At 37.9% G+C, this 18891-nt stretch overlaps 1 protein-coding gene across 4 annotated transcripts in view; it reads right to left on the bottom strand.

Moving 5' to 3' along the window:
* Positions 1-18891, bottom strand: part of LOC136029101 (ectonucleoside triphosphate diphosphohydrolase 6-like) — an 80496-nt gene that overhangs the window by 34740 nt on the left and 26865 nt on the right. For all 4 annotated transcript variants that reach the window (XM_065707167.1, XM_065707165.1, XM_065707168.1 and 1 more), the window contains 2 exons: positions 9789-9927; positions 1189-1353 (listed from right to left, as the gene is read on the bottom strand). In XM_065707167.1, coding sequence (XP_065563239.1) covers positions 1189-1353; positions 9789-9900 — 277 coding nt within the window. In that variant the 5' untranslated portion in view covers positions 9901-9927. The remainder of the gene's footprint in view (positions 1-1188; positions 1354-9788; positions 9928-18891) is intronic.

The raw sequence follows: 18891 nt of genomic DNA, 5'->3' as shown, positions 1-18891 counted from the left end.
GATATTCAGGGTTATTTTGCAGGGTTTTTTTTCAGAAATTTTTGCCGCCAGTAGGTCTTACTGCAAGATATTTTTCTTTATCTTCTTCTATTTTTCATCTACCGATAATTCACACTACCTGGCCGTTTCAAAGGCTGGACATTTTAGGCGCTGTCTTTCCCTTCCTCGTATTTACAACTATAATTACTATATCACTGTAATTAAAACTATATCACTTCCCTGTATTTGCAACTTAAATTGAGAAGACTGATATTCAGGGTTATTTTGCAGGGTTTTTTTTTCAGAATTTTTTGCTGCCAGTAGGTCTTACTGCAAGATATTTTTCTTTATCTTCTTCTATTGTTCATCTACCGATAATTCACACTACCTGGCCGTTTCAAAGGCTGGACATAAACTGTATTGGGTCTCAAGATAGATTATAGTATTTCACTATACCGGAGGCGACGGCAATGATGTTGACTAAGTGCGGCTCTGAAACGTAGGCACTTTGAAAGGTTGAGAAAGATATGTTAGATATTTTCCAGAGGAATTGTCTAAGCAAGGCCGTATCCAGAGGAGAGAAGGGGTTTGGACCACCAGCCCCCTCCCAAAAAACGTTTGTTTGATCCATATAAACGTAACAGAAATGCATATAAACAAATGTTTGATACGTTTTTCAAAGTTTTTTTTAACTCCCCCGCCGAACGAAAATCCTGGATAAGACCATGTGTCTAAGGATAGTTTTAGGCACTCGTTAGACTGACCGTATATCAAATAATAGGCTATACGAAAAATTTAATTTAATTCTACTTCATAGTGCTATTCTTTGGGGTTGAAGGATGTTAGATTATGAAAAATAGGGCTTTTTAACCATCCATCTGAACCCAAACGAAAAGTAAATTATCTAAAAATGAGGCTAGAAAAGGCCATAAGAAAGGATTTAATAAAAATCAGAAGTTAATAGGAGAGAGTAAAGGCTAAAGCTTTGAACAGACTTTGGTGGAGGAGGAGCGTATGCAGATGTGTTGGCCTCGGGCACCTTGGTGCCACAAAAAGTTGCCAATAGCTGTAGTAGCACTAGGGCAAATGACTTCTAAAATCCCAGTTCAGACGAATTTGTAAGCTTGAAATTAGAAGTACGATAGCTGAAAAATCTCAAATTCTCATAAATTTATTGGGCAGCCTGTTAGAAAATTGAACATGACTTACCACTTGTTAAAGATTTGTGAAATTTGAACGCTAGACACCTGGAGCCCGTACTGCCTGCATCAACAACAACTATATATTTGTGCTCTTGAAAACCAAGTCTAGCGCTAATATCGTCTAAGAAATTTGTACCATGACTTCTTGATGGAAAAACATTATGGTAAATGACTGGAATAAAATAAGCGATAATTACTAACTATAAAATATTATAAATGCAAATTTGGTTTCAATCTTAGAATTTTAGCATTACATTTCATTGATTTAGTCCTTTTGTCTAGCACTATTTCTCTCTCTCTCTCTCTCTCTCTCTCTCTCTCTCTCTCTCTCTCTCTCTCTCTCTCTCTCTCTCTCTCTCTCTCTCTCTCTCTCTCTCTCTCTCTTTCTCTCTCTCTCTCCCTTTCTAATAATTCACTCGTTTTTTCATATAGTTCACTCGGTTTTTCATACAATTCCCTCGTTTCAGCATTTTCAACTCATACTTCTCTTCAAAATTTCACAGAATTCGTATGTATAGCAAAAAAGAATCACAAAAAACAAAACGTGGCAAGTGAAATGAAAGTAACTAGTTATAAAAAAATGTTATATATGTTATGTATGTTAGACATATAGCAGCAAAAAAAACATGCTTTGCTCGGGCGGCCGGTGTCCGCGTAATACAAGCAAATAGTTATAAAGCTCAGTATTACCTATTGCTATTATTAAAATTAAATATCTTATGAAACACCAAAAACTAATAATGAAAAATTATATTAAAGAAAAATATACTATTTAGACTTAAGTAGCCCACTCAGCACGAGAGTAAAAAAGAAGGAGCCAAAATTGTTTGAATATGTCCTCCAAATGCTCAACGTTTTGACCCTTACGATAAATTCACTACGCATAAAAAAAGGGACTAGAGAGGGTCAGATAACCCTTTATTTGACTGGGACGATATTATAAAAATGCTCTAAAACGTTTTAGCTTTACTTCGGCGGTAGCTTAATAAGAAGCTCAAAACAGGGTGGGATTGCGTAGAAGTATTCTCACTCCTCCTTGGCCTCAAGTGGCTTAGTACTGAGGGGAGTGTCTAGATACAAGACCGCTGATATTTTTTCAAGACAAGTGAAGTAAAACATACATATTGATTTTAAAATCACCAGGATGTATATGTCCTAGATTGTCAAATTTCCCTTTTTATGGAAGTGGAGATCCCAGAAGATTAATAAAAATAATTCTTTGTTCCTATTGCAAAGAAGTAAGTTTTTCTGTTATTTCTCTTATTGGAAACAAAGATCATTAATGACAATAAGAGCTGAATCGGTAAAATTAGTCACTTCAATATTAGTCATTCAGTTTTCCCAGAAACAAAAAACATTTTCCAGAATGTTTGTCACTGATGAGTATGTCATTGATAAATATATCATAATATGAGTTTTTCACAATATGTTCGATTTTAGGTTTTCCCGAAACAAACTAGTTTTCCAGACTTTTCAGTTTTCCAGAAACAAAGTAACACAGTTAAAGCATCTTTTATTTTATTTTTTTTTTCAATATGCTGAAGATTTTCCTTTGCAAATAAATTACAGAAAAATAGAAATTAACCGGGCGTCTTGAAACAGAGAACAAGGGAGAGTACAAAAGAACGAGAAGTTCAACCAGTTCGTGTTTACATTTCCTCGTTGAAAACTATAGCTGAAACTGGAATGAACTATTAATACAAGCACAAAGGCAAAGAAATACAGTTCTACGAAGAATTATAAATATTAGAAGAATCCATTAAAATTACAGTCACTTTCCAAGCAAATCTGTTAAATCTATTAATGTCTACCATTACTTTAAAATTTAAGAAAATACATAACTAATATATATTCTGAGTATCAGGTAAACATTCCTGCACTAAATTGGATATTTCATTATCAGACCAGTAAGTTTTTCAAGTGAATTTAATCCCTGAGATTTCGCAATCTTTGGCAAAGGATTATAGATCTTGACTTAAATTACATTAAAAAAAACTAGTTTTTTTAACTGAAAGTAAGGAGCGACATTAAAACTTAAAACGAACAGAAATTACTCCGTATATGAAATGGGTTGTCCCCTCCACAATCCCTCGCTCTTTACGCTAAAGCTTTTAATTGTATTAAAAAGCAGAATTGTGGCAAAGAGTCAAACTTTAGCGTAAAGAGCGAGGGATTGCGGAGGGGACAACCCATTTCATATACGGAGTAATTTCTGTTCGTTTTAAGTTTTAATGTCGCTCCTTACTTTCAGTTAAAAAAACTAGTTTTTTTTATGTAATTTCTGAACGTTTTTGAATTAATGCATGTTTGATTTTGGCTCTCCACACATAAATTATTAAAATGAAATTCGCATATTAATTCCTTTTTTGGCTAAATGGCTTTCTCTTAGTTTTGATCAGACGATTTTGAGAAATAAGGGATGGGAAAGGAGGCCTAGTTGCCATGCAATTTTTCGGTTACATAAAAAGGCAACTATAAATTTTTATTTTTAACGAATTTTTCTATTAGTAAAAAATATACGTAACTTAAGAATTATCTTACGTAACAAACTTTTATATTCTTTAATTTTTATTATGTATATGAGAGGGTTTGTACCCTCGTTAATACCTCGTTCTTTACACAAAATCGCAAGTTTTGTCCCAATTCTTTAAGAATGACCCCTGAATCAGAAAGGCCGTAGAATGAATAGTTGAAATTACTAAAAATACTATAGCATAAAGAGCGAGGTATTTATCTCCTCCTAAATACCTTGCTCTTTATGCTAAAGTATTTTTAGAACCCCTCAAATGCGTAATAATCTCTGTTCGTTTTAAGTTTCAATGCTACTCTTTACTTTCAATTGAAAAAAAATTTCCATGTTTATTTTTTCATTGTTTTTTATAGTAATTTTAGAAAATCCTGCGCCCTTTTCATTGAATTTCTGTTCCCCCATGACACATTTCTCCATGGAAAGATCCTCCCACATAGCCCCCTCCCCTCAACCCCACCCCCAAAACCAAAAAAAATCCCCTGAAACCGACTGTACACTTCCCAATAACCATTATTATATGTAAACACTGGTCGAAGTTTGTAAGTTGCAGCCCCACCCCCAGGGACTTTGGGGGAGTAAGTCATTCCCAAAGACATAGTTATTATGGTTTTTGACTATGCGGAACAAAATGGCTATCTCAAAATTTTGATCTGTTGACTTTGGAGAAAAAATGAGCGTGGGAGGGGGCCTAGGTGCCCTTCAATTTTTTTGGTCACTTAAAAAGGGCACTAGAACTTTTCATTTCCGTTAGAATGAGCCCTCTTGCGACATTCTAGGACCACTTGGTCGATACGATGACCCCTGGAAAAAAAAAAAAAAACAAACAAACAAACAAATAAACACGCACCCGTGAAATGTCTTCTGGCAAAAAATTCAAAATTCCACATTTTTGTAGATAGGAGCTTGAAACTTCTACAGTAGGGTTCTCTAATACGCTGAATCTGATGGTGTCATTTTCGTTAAGATCCTACGACTTTTAGGGGGTGTTTCCCCCTATTTTCCTAAATAAGGCAAATTTTCTCAGGCTCGTAACTTTTGATGGGTAAGACTAAACTTGATGAAACTTATATATTTAAAATCAGCATTAAAATGCGATTCTTTTGATGTAGCTATTGATATCAAAATTCACATTTTTTAGAGTTTTGGTTACTATTGAGCCGGATCGCTCCTTACTACAGTTCGTTACCACGAACTGTTTGATAAAATTATTTTTGCTACTGTGTGACGTCACTACTATATTACCAATCGAAAGACCGTCTCTGGACTTTTATTTATGGATTACAATTTGGATTGCGGCTGCTTACGAGTGAAAAACGATGGCTGGAAAATTGGTGTTCAGCCCCGTTCTGAACCTTTTGAGTAGATAACTCACAGAGGGGGTAGAACTTGATCTGATCGTCAAGAGTGCAATTAATTATTTCGAACAAGATGCAGTTTTAAAAGCTAAGAAGACCCTTCATAACGAGCTGGATATCCAAACACGAAAAACATTCGTCAACAACGTGTGCCCAAATCCGAACGATATAGCCGAGTTACGCTGCTCTAATGACGAGTGGAAACTTGTGGTTTGGTCCGAGAAAACCGCGGGCCAGATGGTTGAAAATGTTAAGCACGCCAAAACATCGCTCAAAATTTCCATCAAGGAGCCGGCTTTTGTCGCGGCGATTAAGCGAGTGTTAAAAGATTTAGACGAACTGTCTCTGAAACAGCTAATCGCCAAGTGCACTTACACAATATAGTGTGGAGAGTCACGAACATTTAAAGCGTACTTTCCGTCTCGAGCTGATCTTGATACGTTTCTGAAAGCATCTATGATGAACGCCTTCCGGTTGAAGAGTTCGTGTTCCGACCACGTTACTGCTTCAATTGTCATGCGCTCGGTGACCTCGCCATCAATGGTAAGAACTGTACACCGTGTTCTAAAATTAATTCTTGAAAGAATTGATACGTTTCTGAAAGCATCTATGATGAACGCCTTCCGGTTGAAGAGTTCGTGTTTCTACCAAGTTACTGCTTCAATTGTCATGCTCTCGGTGACCTAGCCATGAATTGTAAGAACTGTACACCGTGTTCTAAAATTAATTCTTGAAAGAATTGATACGTTTCTGAAAGCATCTATGATGAACGCCTTCCGGTTGAAGAGTTCGTGTTCCTACCACGTTACTGCTTCAATTGTCATGCGCTCGGTGACCTCGCCATGAATTGTAAGAACTGTACACCGTGTTCTAAAATTAATTCTTTAAAGAATTGATACGCTTCTGAAAGCATCTATGATGAACGCTTTCCGGTTGAAGAGTTCGTGTTCCTACCACGTTACTGCTTCAATTGTCATGCGCTCGGTGACCTCGCCATGAATTGTAAGAACTGTACACCGTGTTCTAAAATTAATTCTTGAAAGAATTGATACGTTTTTAAAAGCATCTATGATGAACGCCTTCCGGTTGAAGAGTTCGTGTTCCTACCACGTTACTGCTTCAATTGTCATGCGCTCGGTGACCTCGCCATTGTAAGAACTGTACACCGTGTTCTAAATGTGGCTCCATCGATCACAAATCAACGCCTGATACTCCATGCCAGGAAATTGCCTTTTGCATTTGTTGCAAGACCAATGGTCACACGTGTTATAGTGTGAAGTGCCAAAAAAAACCGCAAAACTTAAACCGATGGGCCCATTTCTACTATCATGGAATATAAACGGATCGTTTACAATTAAAATTTCTGTGTTGCAAAGCCTCGGCTCCAGTTATAGCATGATTTTCCTCAAGGAACATTTTGTTATAAAACATGGTATCAACATACACTTGATGGCATGACGTACTCCGTGCCAGCTAGAAAGCTGAATAACAGAGCCAGAACCTCTGGTGGACTTATTAACTTCGTTAAATCGCCTCTCCGTTCCAGCTTGTTCGAACTAAATGATCAGTACTTAGCCGTGAGAGTGGAATCCTGTGTTTATATTACTGGTTGTCTACCCACTGATTACTCCAACGATCAGTCAAAGCGATTATTTGCTTTATCGTGCGAATAGTTAGGTTCTTGTATAGAAAAAATTCGGCGTCTAGGTTTACCTCTGTGTTACAGCCGAAGGCTTTAATTGTAATTTGTCTGAACCAGATTCTCAGGCGTCTCCGCGTACTACTATAGTTAAGGGTTTATTTAGTGATTTTTTGTGTGTATTAAATAAATGTCCGATTTTACGTATATTCACACGTCTTGGCGAACCTCTAACTTGGACAACGTTGAAGTATCGTCAAATCTAACCGCCGATACAGTTAATGTTATTTTTGATTATCAGCTTCCTGAACACTTATCTATAACTTGCTCTATCGGTGTGCCATCTTCAGTTTCTTAAAGTAGTCCACTAGCACATGATTCCTCAGCGTGGCGGTATCGTCGTGATTGGACAAAGATTGACCAAATTCAATTCATCGAGTTGGTCAACCAGATGAATTGAATTTGTAAAATAAACATTAATGTAAAATCAATGTCCCATTTCATCTCCTCTAAAAGTCACTCCAATTGCCTAAAAATGAGGTTCTGATTTGTCTCGATATATATCGTGCTGATATATAGCATGCTCTCTGCTTTGCCGAAAAACAAGCTGCCCCATGCAACATGTCTGCAAAGGAGTTGTTCCTGGATGGTCCACAAATCCCGATCTTTTTACTTCATGTGGACAAGCAAAGTTTTGGTTTTCTATACGGAAAGAGTGTGGGCGTCTTACTAAGGAACATGCGAATGACATGCGGTTCTTTATAAGCGGAAGTTTTCCAAAATTGTTCATCAGCATCGTAGAGATCTTAGTAATTAATAGCTATTCTTTCCGTGGAAAACAAGATCGATATATGGTACTCCAATTTGTCTCCTCCTCAGCATCCCCTTCTTCGTCACCGTCCTCAGCTGACAGTCCAGAAGCTGAATGGTATGCATATTACGAATATGAGTTTTCTGCCCCTGATCCCATCATAGAGCAATCTTATGAAGTAGCTCTGAATCAGTTTCTGGATGCTCGATCAGATGAAGATTTTGCGATCAGCACCCGTTCTGTTGAAGATGCCATCCAAAAATTAAAATGGAAACGTTAATCTGGTATTGACCAAGTCAGTGCAATTCATTTGAAATACGGAGGAAAAACTTCTTATGTCTCATCTGTCTCTGCTTATGCAGATGATTTTCACTCAGGCTATCATTCCTTCTTATTTTTGCATCAGAGGTCAGACTCCAATCTCAAAAAAGGGAAACCTGAAGTTCACTTTACATCGTTCCACCTTATCACTGTAGCTACTATTCATCAGGGGACTGGAAAAAGCTTGCTATACCCCTTCACAACAGTTCAGATTTAAGCGTCGTCTGTAGAAAGCCGTGTTTTGGGAGGATATGATGTCAGACGTGCATTCGACTCTCTTATCCATGCAGCGATGCTTCTGAAAGCTGGTAAACGCGGATTGAATCTGGCCATTATTTGTCCTCTTCGGGATTTATATTCTAGACTACCTGTCCGCCTGAAACAACCCCCGGATAAGCCATGCCCCCAATTCCACGTAGACAACTTATCCCAGTCAAGAAAGGGGCCCGTCATGGAGTTGCCATCTCTCCCGACCTTTTTAATAACTATGTGTTGGAAGCACATAGTTCACTGATTTTGTCCTCTGTAAACATTTCCTTGATAAGGGGCCCGTCATGGAGTTGCCATCTCTCCCGACCTTTTTAATAACTATGTGTTGGAAGCCCACCTTCACTGATTTTGTCCTCTGTAAACATTTCCTTGATATGCTATGCTGATGACATCCTAAGCCTTAGTCGTACCTTTCAACGTATCACCGAAGTCTTTAGAATCCTTGAAGTGGAATATCAGAAAGTTGGGCTTCAATTCCACTCTTCCAAATCTGATATTGTCCAGTTTAACTGGAAAACATATTTCTCTGTCCTTTCCATCACGATTGGATCTAGCTCTGTTCAACCTAAATCACCTTATGTATCTAGATGTGCCCAGTGCTTCTTCTATCCGACAAACCCGAAAACTTCGTCTTGAACAAATCAGACGTAGAATATCAGCAGCTTACGCTTCCAATGTATCCTGTAAACTTCGATTCAACCGACCTCTTCTAGCAATTCTATATAACGCTGTTGCCCTTCCCCATATTCTCTACACCGCACCCTTGTGGGAACTCCTAATTAAAACTGGCAAGAGTAAAATCCGATCTATGTTCTTTCACTTTGCCAAGTACCTGATTCATCTGCCTCCGTGGTATATTGTTGTTTTTCTTTTTTCTATGCTCCGTTTTGTTGTGCGTTTAATTGTGACGGGTGTTTCAATATTTTTTAATAGTAATAATAACATAATTCTTGTTAGATTTTTAAACGTTTTTGTTCTGTAGCATATATAGTATGTCACCGTTTTTGAAGTTTTTTTCGCACATATATTATGTAAATTATACCCGTTCGCTTATAAGTCTTTTTTTTTATTCTGATTTCTTTCGTATATTTGCTTGTCTTGTATTTTACGAAGTCTTTAATTGTTGTCTTTATTGTTTTATTATTTTGTTTCTTTTACTGCTCCGTCTTCTTGCTTTTGTAAGACGGATTTTCAAATAAATGAATAAATAAATAAATAACGAAAATAAGAATTTTTAGTTAAAGTTGATGGTACTTGACCATAAAGAGAAACAAGAATGATACTTAACAATAGAAAATGAAGAGAAAGTTGAATAAAAATCAGGTTTTCAAAAATATATGAATTAAATGTACCAAAAGATACACATTTCAAAAGAGTTAGCTCAAAGAGGAAATGAGGAATTACTTTCATGTAGTTCCGTAGTTAAAACTGTGCTTTAGTTTTATAGGTCTACAACTAATATGTATTTTCATAATCCAGCCATATTTTTATTTAAGCATATTTTAGGCTAAATTCCACCTGATGGATTCTCCTGTTTGAAATTTAGAGCCATTGAAAACAACAGTAAGTTTTAACATCATAAGCAGAAGGGTTTTTCTTATGTATTGAAAATATTCCTTATTCTTCTTAAAAAAAAGCTTCTTAACCAAATTGAGAAAAGTATCAACTGAAAATAAATTACCTAGTAAAGAAAAAAGACTTAAAGACCCAACTAACAATATGGACATCCATTTTATCAAAATATAAACTTTCAGCGGCGTGTTATTCTTTGGTAGAGTCGAGTTGAGCTTCATATCTGGCAGTGTTTCATCATATGTACGCTAAAAGAAAATGGACAATTTGATAATAATAATAAAAAAAAACAAGCTATAAACTTTAGAGAGCATTCGAGCATCACTTAGTCGACTTTTCCCCTTAATATTAAGCGGACCGTCGTGTAATCCATAAAATATACTTACCTGACAACTTGTCATTTTTCAACTGGAACTGAAATGCTATAGACAACCAGGCAAACAACAACATTAATCACTTGCACAGTAAACATAGCTTATTTACAAACCCCTGAAGGCGTGTCTGACTCCAAAAGAACTATCTGTTTTTGTTCTCTGCTTATAATTTCACATATTTTTATGGCAGTTAGTATTAACCAAGTCGCAAATTCTGTCGGTCTGTCTCTCTGTCGGTCCCGGTTTTGCTACTTTAGGCACTTCCAGGTGAGCTAGGACGACGAAATTTGACAGGCGTATCAGGGACCGGACCAGCTTAAATTAAAAATAGTCGTTTTTCGATTTGACCATCTGGGGGGGGGGCGGAGTGGGGGGCCGGTTAATTCGGAAAAGATAGAAAAAATTAAGTATTTTTAACTTAAGAACGGTTGATCATATCTTAATGAAATTTGATGTTTGGAAGGATATCGTGTCTCAGAGCTCTTATTTTAAATCCCGACCGGATCTGGTGACATTGCGGGGAGTTTGAGGGGGAACCTAACATCTTGGAAAACACTTAGAGTGGAGGAATCGGGATGAAACTTGGTAGGAAAAATAAGCACAAGTCCTAGCTACATGATTGACATAGCCGGAATGGATCCGCTCTCTTTGGGGTACATGGGGAGGGGGAGGGTTAATTCTATAAATCCAGAAAAATGAGGTATTTTTAACTTACGAATGGGTGTTCGGATTTCAGTGAAATTGATATTTAGAAGGATATCGTGTCTCAAAGCTCTTATTTTAAATCCCGACCGGATCGGGTGACATTGGGGGGAGTTCGGGGCGAACCTAAAATCATGGAAAACGCTTAGAGTGGAGGGATCGGGATGAAACTTGGTGGGAAGAATAAGCAGAAGTCTTAGATACGTCATTGACATAATTGAAACGAAACCGCTCTATTTGGGAGAATTGGGGGGAGGGTTAATTCTGAAAAATTAGAAAAATGACGTATTTTTAACTTACGAAGGAGTGATCGGATCTTCATGAAACTTCATATTTAGAAGGATCTCGTAACTCAGATCTCCTATTTCAAATCTCAACCAGATCCAGCGTCATTGGGGGGGGGGAATCTTAGAAAATACTTAAAGCGGAGAGATCAGGATGAAACTGGATGGGAAGAATAAAAACAAGTCTAAGATAAGTGACTGACATAACCGGACCGGATCCGCTCTCTTTGGTGGAGTGGGGGGGGGGGGTAATTCGGAAAAATGACGTATTTGTAACTTACGAACGGGTGATCAGATCTTAATGTAATTTGATATTTAGAAGGATCTTGTGCTTTAAAGCTCTTGTTTTAAATTTCAACCAGGTCCTGTGACATTGGGGGGAGTTGGAGGGGGAAACGGAAATTCTTTGAAAACGTGAAAATTGGAATATTTTTATCTTACGAATAGGTGATCGGATGTTAATGAAACTTGATATATAGAAGGATCTTATGTCTCAGATGCTCCATTTTCGACTCGAATTGGATCCGGGGACAAAGGGGGCTGGAGGAGGGAAACAGAAATCTTGGAAAACGCTTAGTGGAGAGATCGGATGAAACTTGATGTGAAGAATAAGCACTAGTTCTAGATACGTGATTGACATAATTGGAACGGACCCGTTTTCTTTGGAGGATCTGGGGGGTGTTAATTTGGAAAAATTCGAAAAATGACCGGATCTTAATGAAATTTGATATTTAGAAGGAATTCATGTCTCAGAGCTCTTATTTCAAATCCCGACCAAATCTGTTGACATTGGGGGGGGGAGGGGTTGGAGGGGGAAATCAGAAATCTTGGAAAACGCTTAGAGTGGAGGAATCGGGATGAAGCTTGGTGGATAGAATAAGCAAATATCGTAGATACGTGATTGACGTAGCCGTACTGGATTCGCTCTCTTTGGGGGAGTTGGTGGGAGGGATTCAGTGCTTTGGCGAGTTTGGTGCTTCTGGACGTGCTAGGACGATAAAAATTGGAAGGCGTGTCAGGGAGCTGCACAAATTGACTTGATAAAGTCGTTTTCCCAGATTCGACCATCTGGGGGGCTAAAGGGAGAGGGAAAATTAGAAAAAATGAGGTATTTATAACTTACGAGTGGGTGATCGGATCTTAATGAATTTTGATATTTAGAAGGACATCGTGACTCAGAGCTCTTATTTTAAATCCCGACCGGCATTAAGCCTCTGATTTTCCTTTTAAATCAATCTGCTGATTCTTAGAATTTTGTTAGAGCTCATACCATATGAGCTCTTGGCTCTTAGCTCTTTTGGCCTCGTCACAAGTGCCATATGAGCTCTTAGCTCTTGTTTTTAATTTTTCAAAAGACTGATTTTTTTATATGTGACGTAACTTATCCTCAGTAATACTTCAATTTACAGGGTTGGCGGGAAAAACTTATTCAACAACAAATCCAAATCGTTTCATGTAGTAATCCTACTAGCCTCTGACGTCACAAATTTTCTGCAGGCGGGATTTTCCATGAGGAGAATATTCCATGGGGATCAGGGCCGCCGGCAGAAAATTTTCCAGGGCGGCCAAACGCCAAAATATCAGTCGTGGTTGGGTGACAGGGAATATATTTCCGGAAATTTGTTGGTAGGAATAAGTTTATTTTTAAATGCTTTTAGGAAAAAAACTTTCAAGTAAAAAGTGCAATTAAATCGCATGCAAAATGGAACAAAATACAATAAATTTTAAACGACAAGGATTCCTGGTAAAGGGATCAATTTATTTCATAAATAATATATTTAATTATTATGCATTTAATCTTAAAAGAAAATTAAACTCAAGCCAAAATTACAGAAAGATTTTAACAGATGTAGACTTGTCTTTATGCAATTTTCTGCGCCTTAGAATAGTTTACATAAGGAGTAGACATACTCAAAAATCATCCTGTCTGCATAGATACCACGTTTTGATTTTATAACTACTACTACTACTACTAATAACTCACTGCAGCACCAAGCCGCCTGAGGCCAACACAGCTACGCACGCTCCTCCTCCAACCTAATCTATTTAAAGCCTCCCTCTTTACACCCTCCCAGGAAGTTCCCATTTCCTTTAAATCCTTATTTATGACATCCTCCCAACCCAGACAAGGACGACCTGCTTTCCGTGTAGCCCCAGACGGTTGGCCAAAAAGGACAATCTTCGGTAATCTGTCATCCTTCATCCGTAGAACGTGGCCTAGCCATCCCAACCTTTCTTTCATTATAGCCCTAGAAAGCGGGATTGAACCACACTTTTCGTACAACCTACTGTTTGAAATACGGTCAGTCAGCCGGGTACCCAGAACAATCCGTAGGCAATTTCTCTGGAAAACATCTAGTAAATTTTCATCTGCTTTTCGGAGTGTCCATGCTTCAGAGCCATATTTGACCACTGTCATCACTGTAGCTTCCAATATTCTAATCTTGGTTTGTAGGCTTATCTTTCTATTCTTCCAAACTTTTTTTAACTGTGAAAAAACACCCTGAGCTTTAGCTATTCTACTTTTAACATCTTCACTGCTCCCACCATCTTTACTAATAATACTACCAAGGTAACTGAAGCTCCCAACCTGATCAATCTTTTCGTTACCTAAGGTCACCTGTTCATCTTCACTTATTCCTAACCTTAGTGACTTAGTCTTCTTAACATTAATTTTCAAGCCTATTTTAGCACCCTGAACTCGTAAAACCTCTAAAAATTCATTCATTTTGCTCACACTTTCATCTAATATGCTTAAATCATCAGCATAATCTAAGTCCAGGAGCGTTCTTCCTCCCCATTTGATTCCATGGTCTCCAATTGCCTTTCCTGTGCTCCTTAAGACGAAGTCCATCAAAATGATCCATATAAAGGGGGATAGAACACAACCCTGCTTAACTCCTGATTTAATACAAAACCAGTTGCTAACCTCATTTCCTACCTTAACCGCAGCAGTATTATTCTCGTACATAGCGCAAATCACTTTAATGTATTTTTCTGGTATACCATATAACGATAAGACCTTTGTTAACGCTGTTCTATCAACAGAATCGAAAGCTTGCTCATAATCGATAAAACTAAGGACCAAAGGTGTTTGACAACGAAGGGACTTCTCAATTATTAACCTAAGAGTGAAAACATGGTCGACACATCCTCTACCTTTTCTAAAACCGCATTGTTCTTCTCTTAAAACTTTGTCTACAGCATGTCTCAGTCTAAAAAGTATCATATTACTCAGTAATTTGCTACCTACAGAGACCAGACTAATGCCTCGATAATTCCGACATTCACTCTTGTCACCTTTCTTATACAGTGGTTTAATTAAGGTTTTCCTAAAATCATTGGGTACTTCCCCTTTTTCAAAAATCATGTTCATAATCTTCAGTAGCTTATTCCTAACCTCAGAGCCACCATATTTAAGGAACTCATTAATCATACTATCAGCACCTGGGGCCTTATTATTTTTTAATCTTTCTAGTACTGTCGCTAATTCTTCCTCACTAAACAAATCTTCCTTCACATCCAAGGTATCACAAACTTTTTCATTTTCATCTATATCTTTTCCTGCAACTGTATCTCGGTTTAGCACATTCTCAAAATGTTCCACCCATCTTTCTTTAACTTTTTCCTTATCACTAATTGTGACCCCATTTCTATCTTTAACTGGGACTAGTCCGGATCGGCTACTCCCTTTCAATTTATTAACATGCCAGTATAATATTTTACTATTATGCCGTCTAGCCGCATCTTCCAGATCCTCAGCAATTTTATCCATCGCCTCCATTTCACATCTCCTTAGTTCATATTTTAATGCTTTCTCCACTTTCTTTACATTCCTTTTGTTTTCATACGACCTATCGCTCAGATAATTCTTATACAAACCCCTTCTACTCTCTATTAAACCTAAAGCTTTTTCACTAATATTCCTAGTATCTGTCTTAGCACTCTTCCCTAGGACACCATCAGCAACTTCACAAATTGTTTTTCTGAAATTACTCCATCCATCTTCCACATTATCAAATTTTAAACCCTCAAGTTTAGTACTCAAGTGTTCCTGGAATTTTTTTCTCAAATTTTCATCCTGAAGTCTACCAACATCATAATTTCCCGGGAGGGAGTTACTCTTCCGCAATTTCAGCTTTAAATTAACCTTAGACACTACTAGATGGTGATCTTTACTTTTAACATCAATAACGGCACTCCTATACACCCTAGTATCTTGTATTGATCCTGCTAGTCTTCTGTTTACAATAACATAATCAATAAGGTTTGCTGTCTTACCATCACGTGAATACCATGTCAACTTATGGGCCATTTTGTGACCAAACACCGTATTGGTTATAACTAGGTTGTTATACCTACAAAATTGCAAAAGCCTATAGCCATTACTGTTTTCTTTTCCTACACCAAAATTACCTAGGCTAGGATACCATCTATCCCTATTTCTACCAACCTGGGCATTAAAATCTCCTAGCAAAAACACCATATTTCTACCTGGTACCCTGTCTATTTGCTCCTGTAACTGTAAGTAAAATTCATCTGAGTCACTAGTATCTCCATCAGTTGGTTCAATGGGGGCATATACTACTATAACTGATACCCTAAACTTTTTAGTCATAAAATGAGCAATTAGTATTCTATTATTAATACCTTCCCAGCCTAAACAAGACTTAGCAGCTTCCTTATTCATCATGAGCCCTACTCCCTGTCTATGTACCCCATCCTTCCTTCCTGAGTAAACAAATTCTATGTCACCTAATTTCATGCTTCCTACCCCTGGGATATGAGTTTCTGAAACTCCTAATAAATCCAGTTCAAACCGTCTGAATTCGTCAGTCAAAATGTCGATGCGATAGTCATTTTTTAACGTCGTAACATTCCAAGTTCCAATTTTCATGTTCTTTAAATCTTTGAAATTATTTTGGCCTCAAGAAAAGCAGTGATCCCGGATACCAGTGCAGGATGGGGACCAACATATCTTCTCAAGTCTACACCGAAGCGCTTAAGCCGGCTTAGAACCGGACAGCAAGAAGTCCCTGGGACCTCCAGTAAGTTGGAGGCTTTGTGCAATCCTGGGCCCATCTTGGTCACAACATGGTTTTCAGCACTTGGCGATGCTCTTCTATCAACAAGAGTCGAAATCCTGCACAGAAAGTCCCAAGCCTATTACCTCCGACTCATTATATATTCATGCCTACAAATATTATGCTACTACGGGGAGTCAGCCCATAGTAGACAAATTAGCTAGGAAGAGGTTTTTCAGCCCGAAAACGCCCATCAAAACAAACCAAGCCCAGAAAATTATCCAATAATCAGAATCCCGTACGAGTGCTGTGTTGTTTACTAGGCTATAATTTCCTCGAGGGGCGCCACTCCTCAAGTGGGAAAAATTGACCGCAAGTTTCCCAGTCTTGCAGGTACCCCGAAAGGGTCGAGGCAGCCCTTTACAGAGGCCGTTGTCCATAAATCTGGATCTTACGCCCTGCCGCAGTTGTCCTCCTATAGAGGATCCTCCCACGATGGTGTTCTGCTTCACCATGCAATTTAACCCCTTACTGGGAGAAGGTTTGTAACTCATCTGACGCGTGAACACGGCAGTTGGCCCTGCTGAGTGTACATTTGAGGGGCCTTCTTCCTCCTCCACCTGAAATTATGACCCCCAGGGGAGGGTTTCCCAGTTTCTATTATGGGCCCCACTGGGACAAGGTCCTACTTGGCCTAAGCCTCCTATGGAACTACTCTACCTATCTATAGGGCTTACATCCGGACTAGTCCCAGTTAAAGATAGAAATGGGGTCACAATTAGTGATAAGGAAAAAGTTAAAGAAAGATGGGTGGAACATTTTGAGAATGTGCTAAACCGAGATACAGTTGCAGGAAAAGATATAGATGAAAATGAAAAAGTTTGTGATACCTTGGATGTGAAGGAAGATTTGTTTAGTGAGGAAGAATTAGCGACAGTACTAGAAGGATTAAAAAATAATAAGGCCCCAGGTGCTGATAGTATGATTAATGAGTTCCTTAAATATGGTGGCTCTGAGGTTAGGAATAAGCTACTGAAGATTATGAACATGATTTTTGAAAAAGGGGAAGTACCCAATGATTTTAGGAAAACCTTAATTAAACCACTGTATAAGAAAGGTGACAAGAGTGAATGTCGGAATTATCGAGGCATTAGTCTGGTCTCTGTAGGTAGCAAGTTACTGAGTAATATGATACTTTTTAGACTGAGACATGCTGTAGACAAAGTTTTAAGAGAAGAACAATGCGGTTTTAGAAAAGGTAGAGGATGTGTCGACCATGTTTTCACTCTTAGGTTAATAATTGAGAAGTCCCTTCGTTGTCAAACACCTTTGGTCCTTAGTTTTATCGATTATGAGCAAGCTTTCGATTCTGTTGATAGAACAGCGTTAACAAAGGTCTTATCGTTATATGGTATACCAGAAAAATACATTAAAGTGATTTGCGCTATGTACGAGAATAATACTGCTGCGGTTAAGGTAGGAAATGAGGTTAGCAACTGGTTTTGTATTAAATCAGGAGTTAAGCAGGGTTGTGTTCTATCCCCCTTTATATGGATCATTTTGATGGACTTCGTCTTAAGGAGCACAGGAAAGGCAATTGGAGACCATGGAATCAAATGGGGAGGAAGAACACTCCTGGACTTAGATTATGCTGATGATTTAAGCATATTAGATGAAAGTGTGAGCAAAATGAATGAATTTTTAGAGGTTTTACGAGTTCAGGGTGCTAAAATAGGCTTGAAAATTAATGTTAAGAAGACTAAGTCACTAAGGTTAGGAATAAGTGAAGATGAACAGGTGACCTTAGGTAACGAAAAGATTGATCAGGTTGGGAGCTTCAGTTACCTTGGTAGTATTATTAGTAAAGATGGTGGGAGCAGTGAAGATGTTAAAAGTAGAATAGCTAAAGCTCAGGGTGTTTTTTCACAGTTAAAAAAAGTTTGGAAGAATAGAAAGATAAGCCTGCAAACCAAGATTAGAATATTGGAAGCTACAGTGATGACAGTGGTCAAATATGGCTCTGAAGCATGGACACTCCGAAAAGCAGATGAAAATTTACTAGATGTTTTCCAGAGAAATTGCCTACGGATTGTTCTGGGTACCCGGCTGACTGACCGTATTTCAAACAGTAGGTTGTACGAAAAGTGTGGTTCAATCCCGCTTTCTGGGGCTATAATGAAAGAAAGGTTGAGATGGCTAGGCCACGTTCTACGGATGAAGGATGACAGATTACCGAAGATTGTCCTTTTTGGCCAACCGTCTGGGGCTACACGGAAAGCAGGTCGTCCTTGTCTGGGTTGGGAGGATGTCATAAATAAGGATTTAAAGGAAATGGGAACTTCCTGGGAGGGTGTAAAGAGGGAGGCTTTAAATAGATTAGGTTGGAGGAGGAGCGTGCGTAGCTGTGTTGGCCTCAGGCGGCTTGGTGCTGCAGTGAGTTATTAGTAGTAGTAGTAGTAGTAGTATATATATATATATATATATATATATATATATATATATACATATATATATATATATATATATATATATATATATATATATATATATATATATATATACATACATATACATACATATACATACACACATACATATACACATACACACATATACACATACAAACACATATACTCACTAACGTGCAAATATATACCCTGAATTGGTATAGGCTAGGTCTATATATGGTGAATATTAATTTCCTTTCTGATGCAAATGCACAATAACTTTGGATTCAGGATGCAATTCTGACTATAGAGATAAGTATTTTCTTACTTGAAGTGAATGTGCAGAATTAGAAATTCTGCTGGTACTACAAAAGTAGACCT

Source organism: Artemia franciscana, chromosome 7 (genome assembly GCF_032884065.1).
Source record: "Artemia franciscana chromosome 7, ASM3288406v1, whole genome shotgun sequence".
NCBI classification, from domain to species: domain Eukaryota; kingdom Metazoa; phylum Arthropoda; class Branchiopoda; order Anostraca; family Artemiidae; genus Artemia; species Artemia franciscana.
This window is presented reverse-complemented; position numbering and strand designations above follow the sequence as displayed.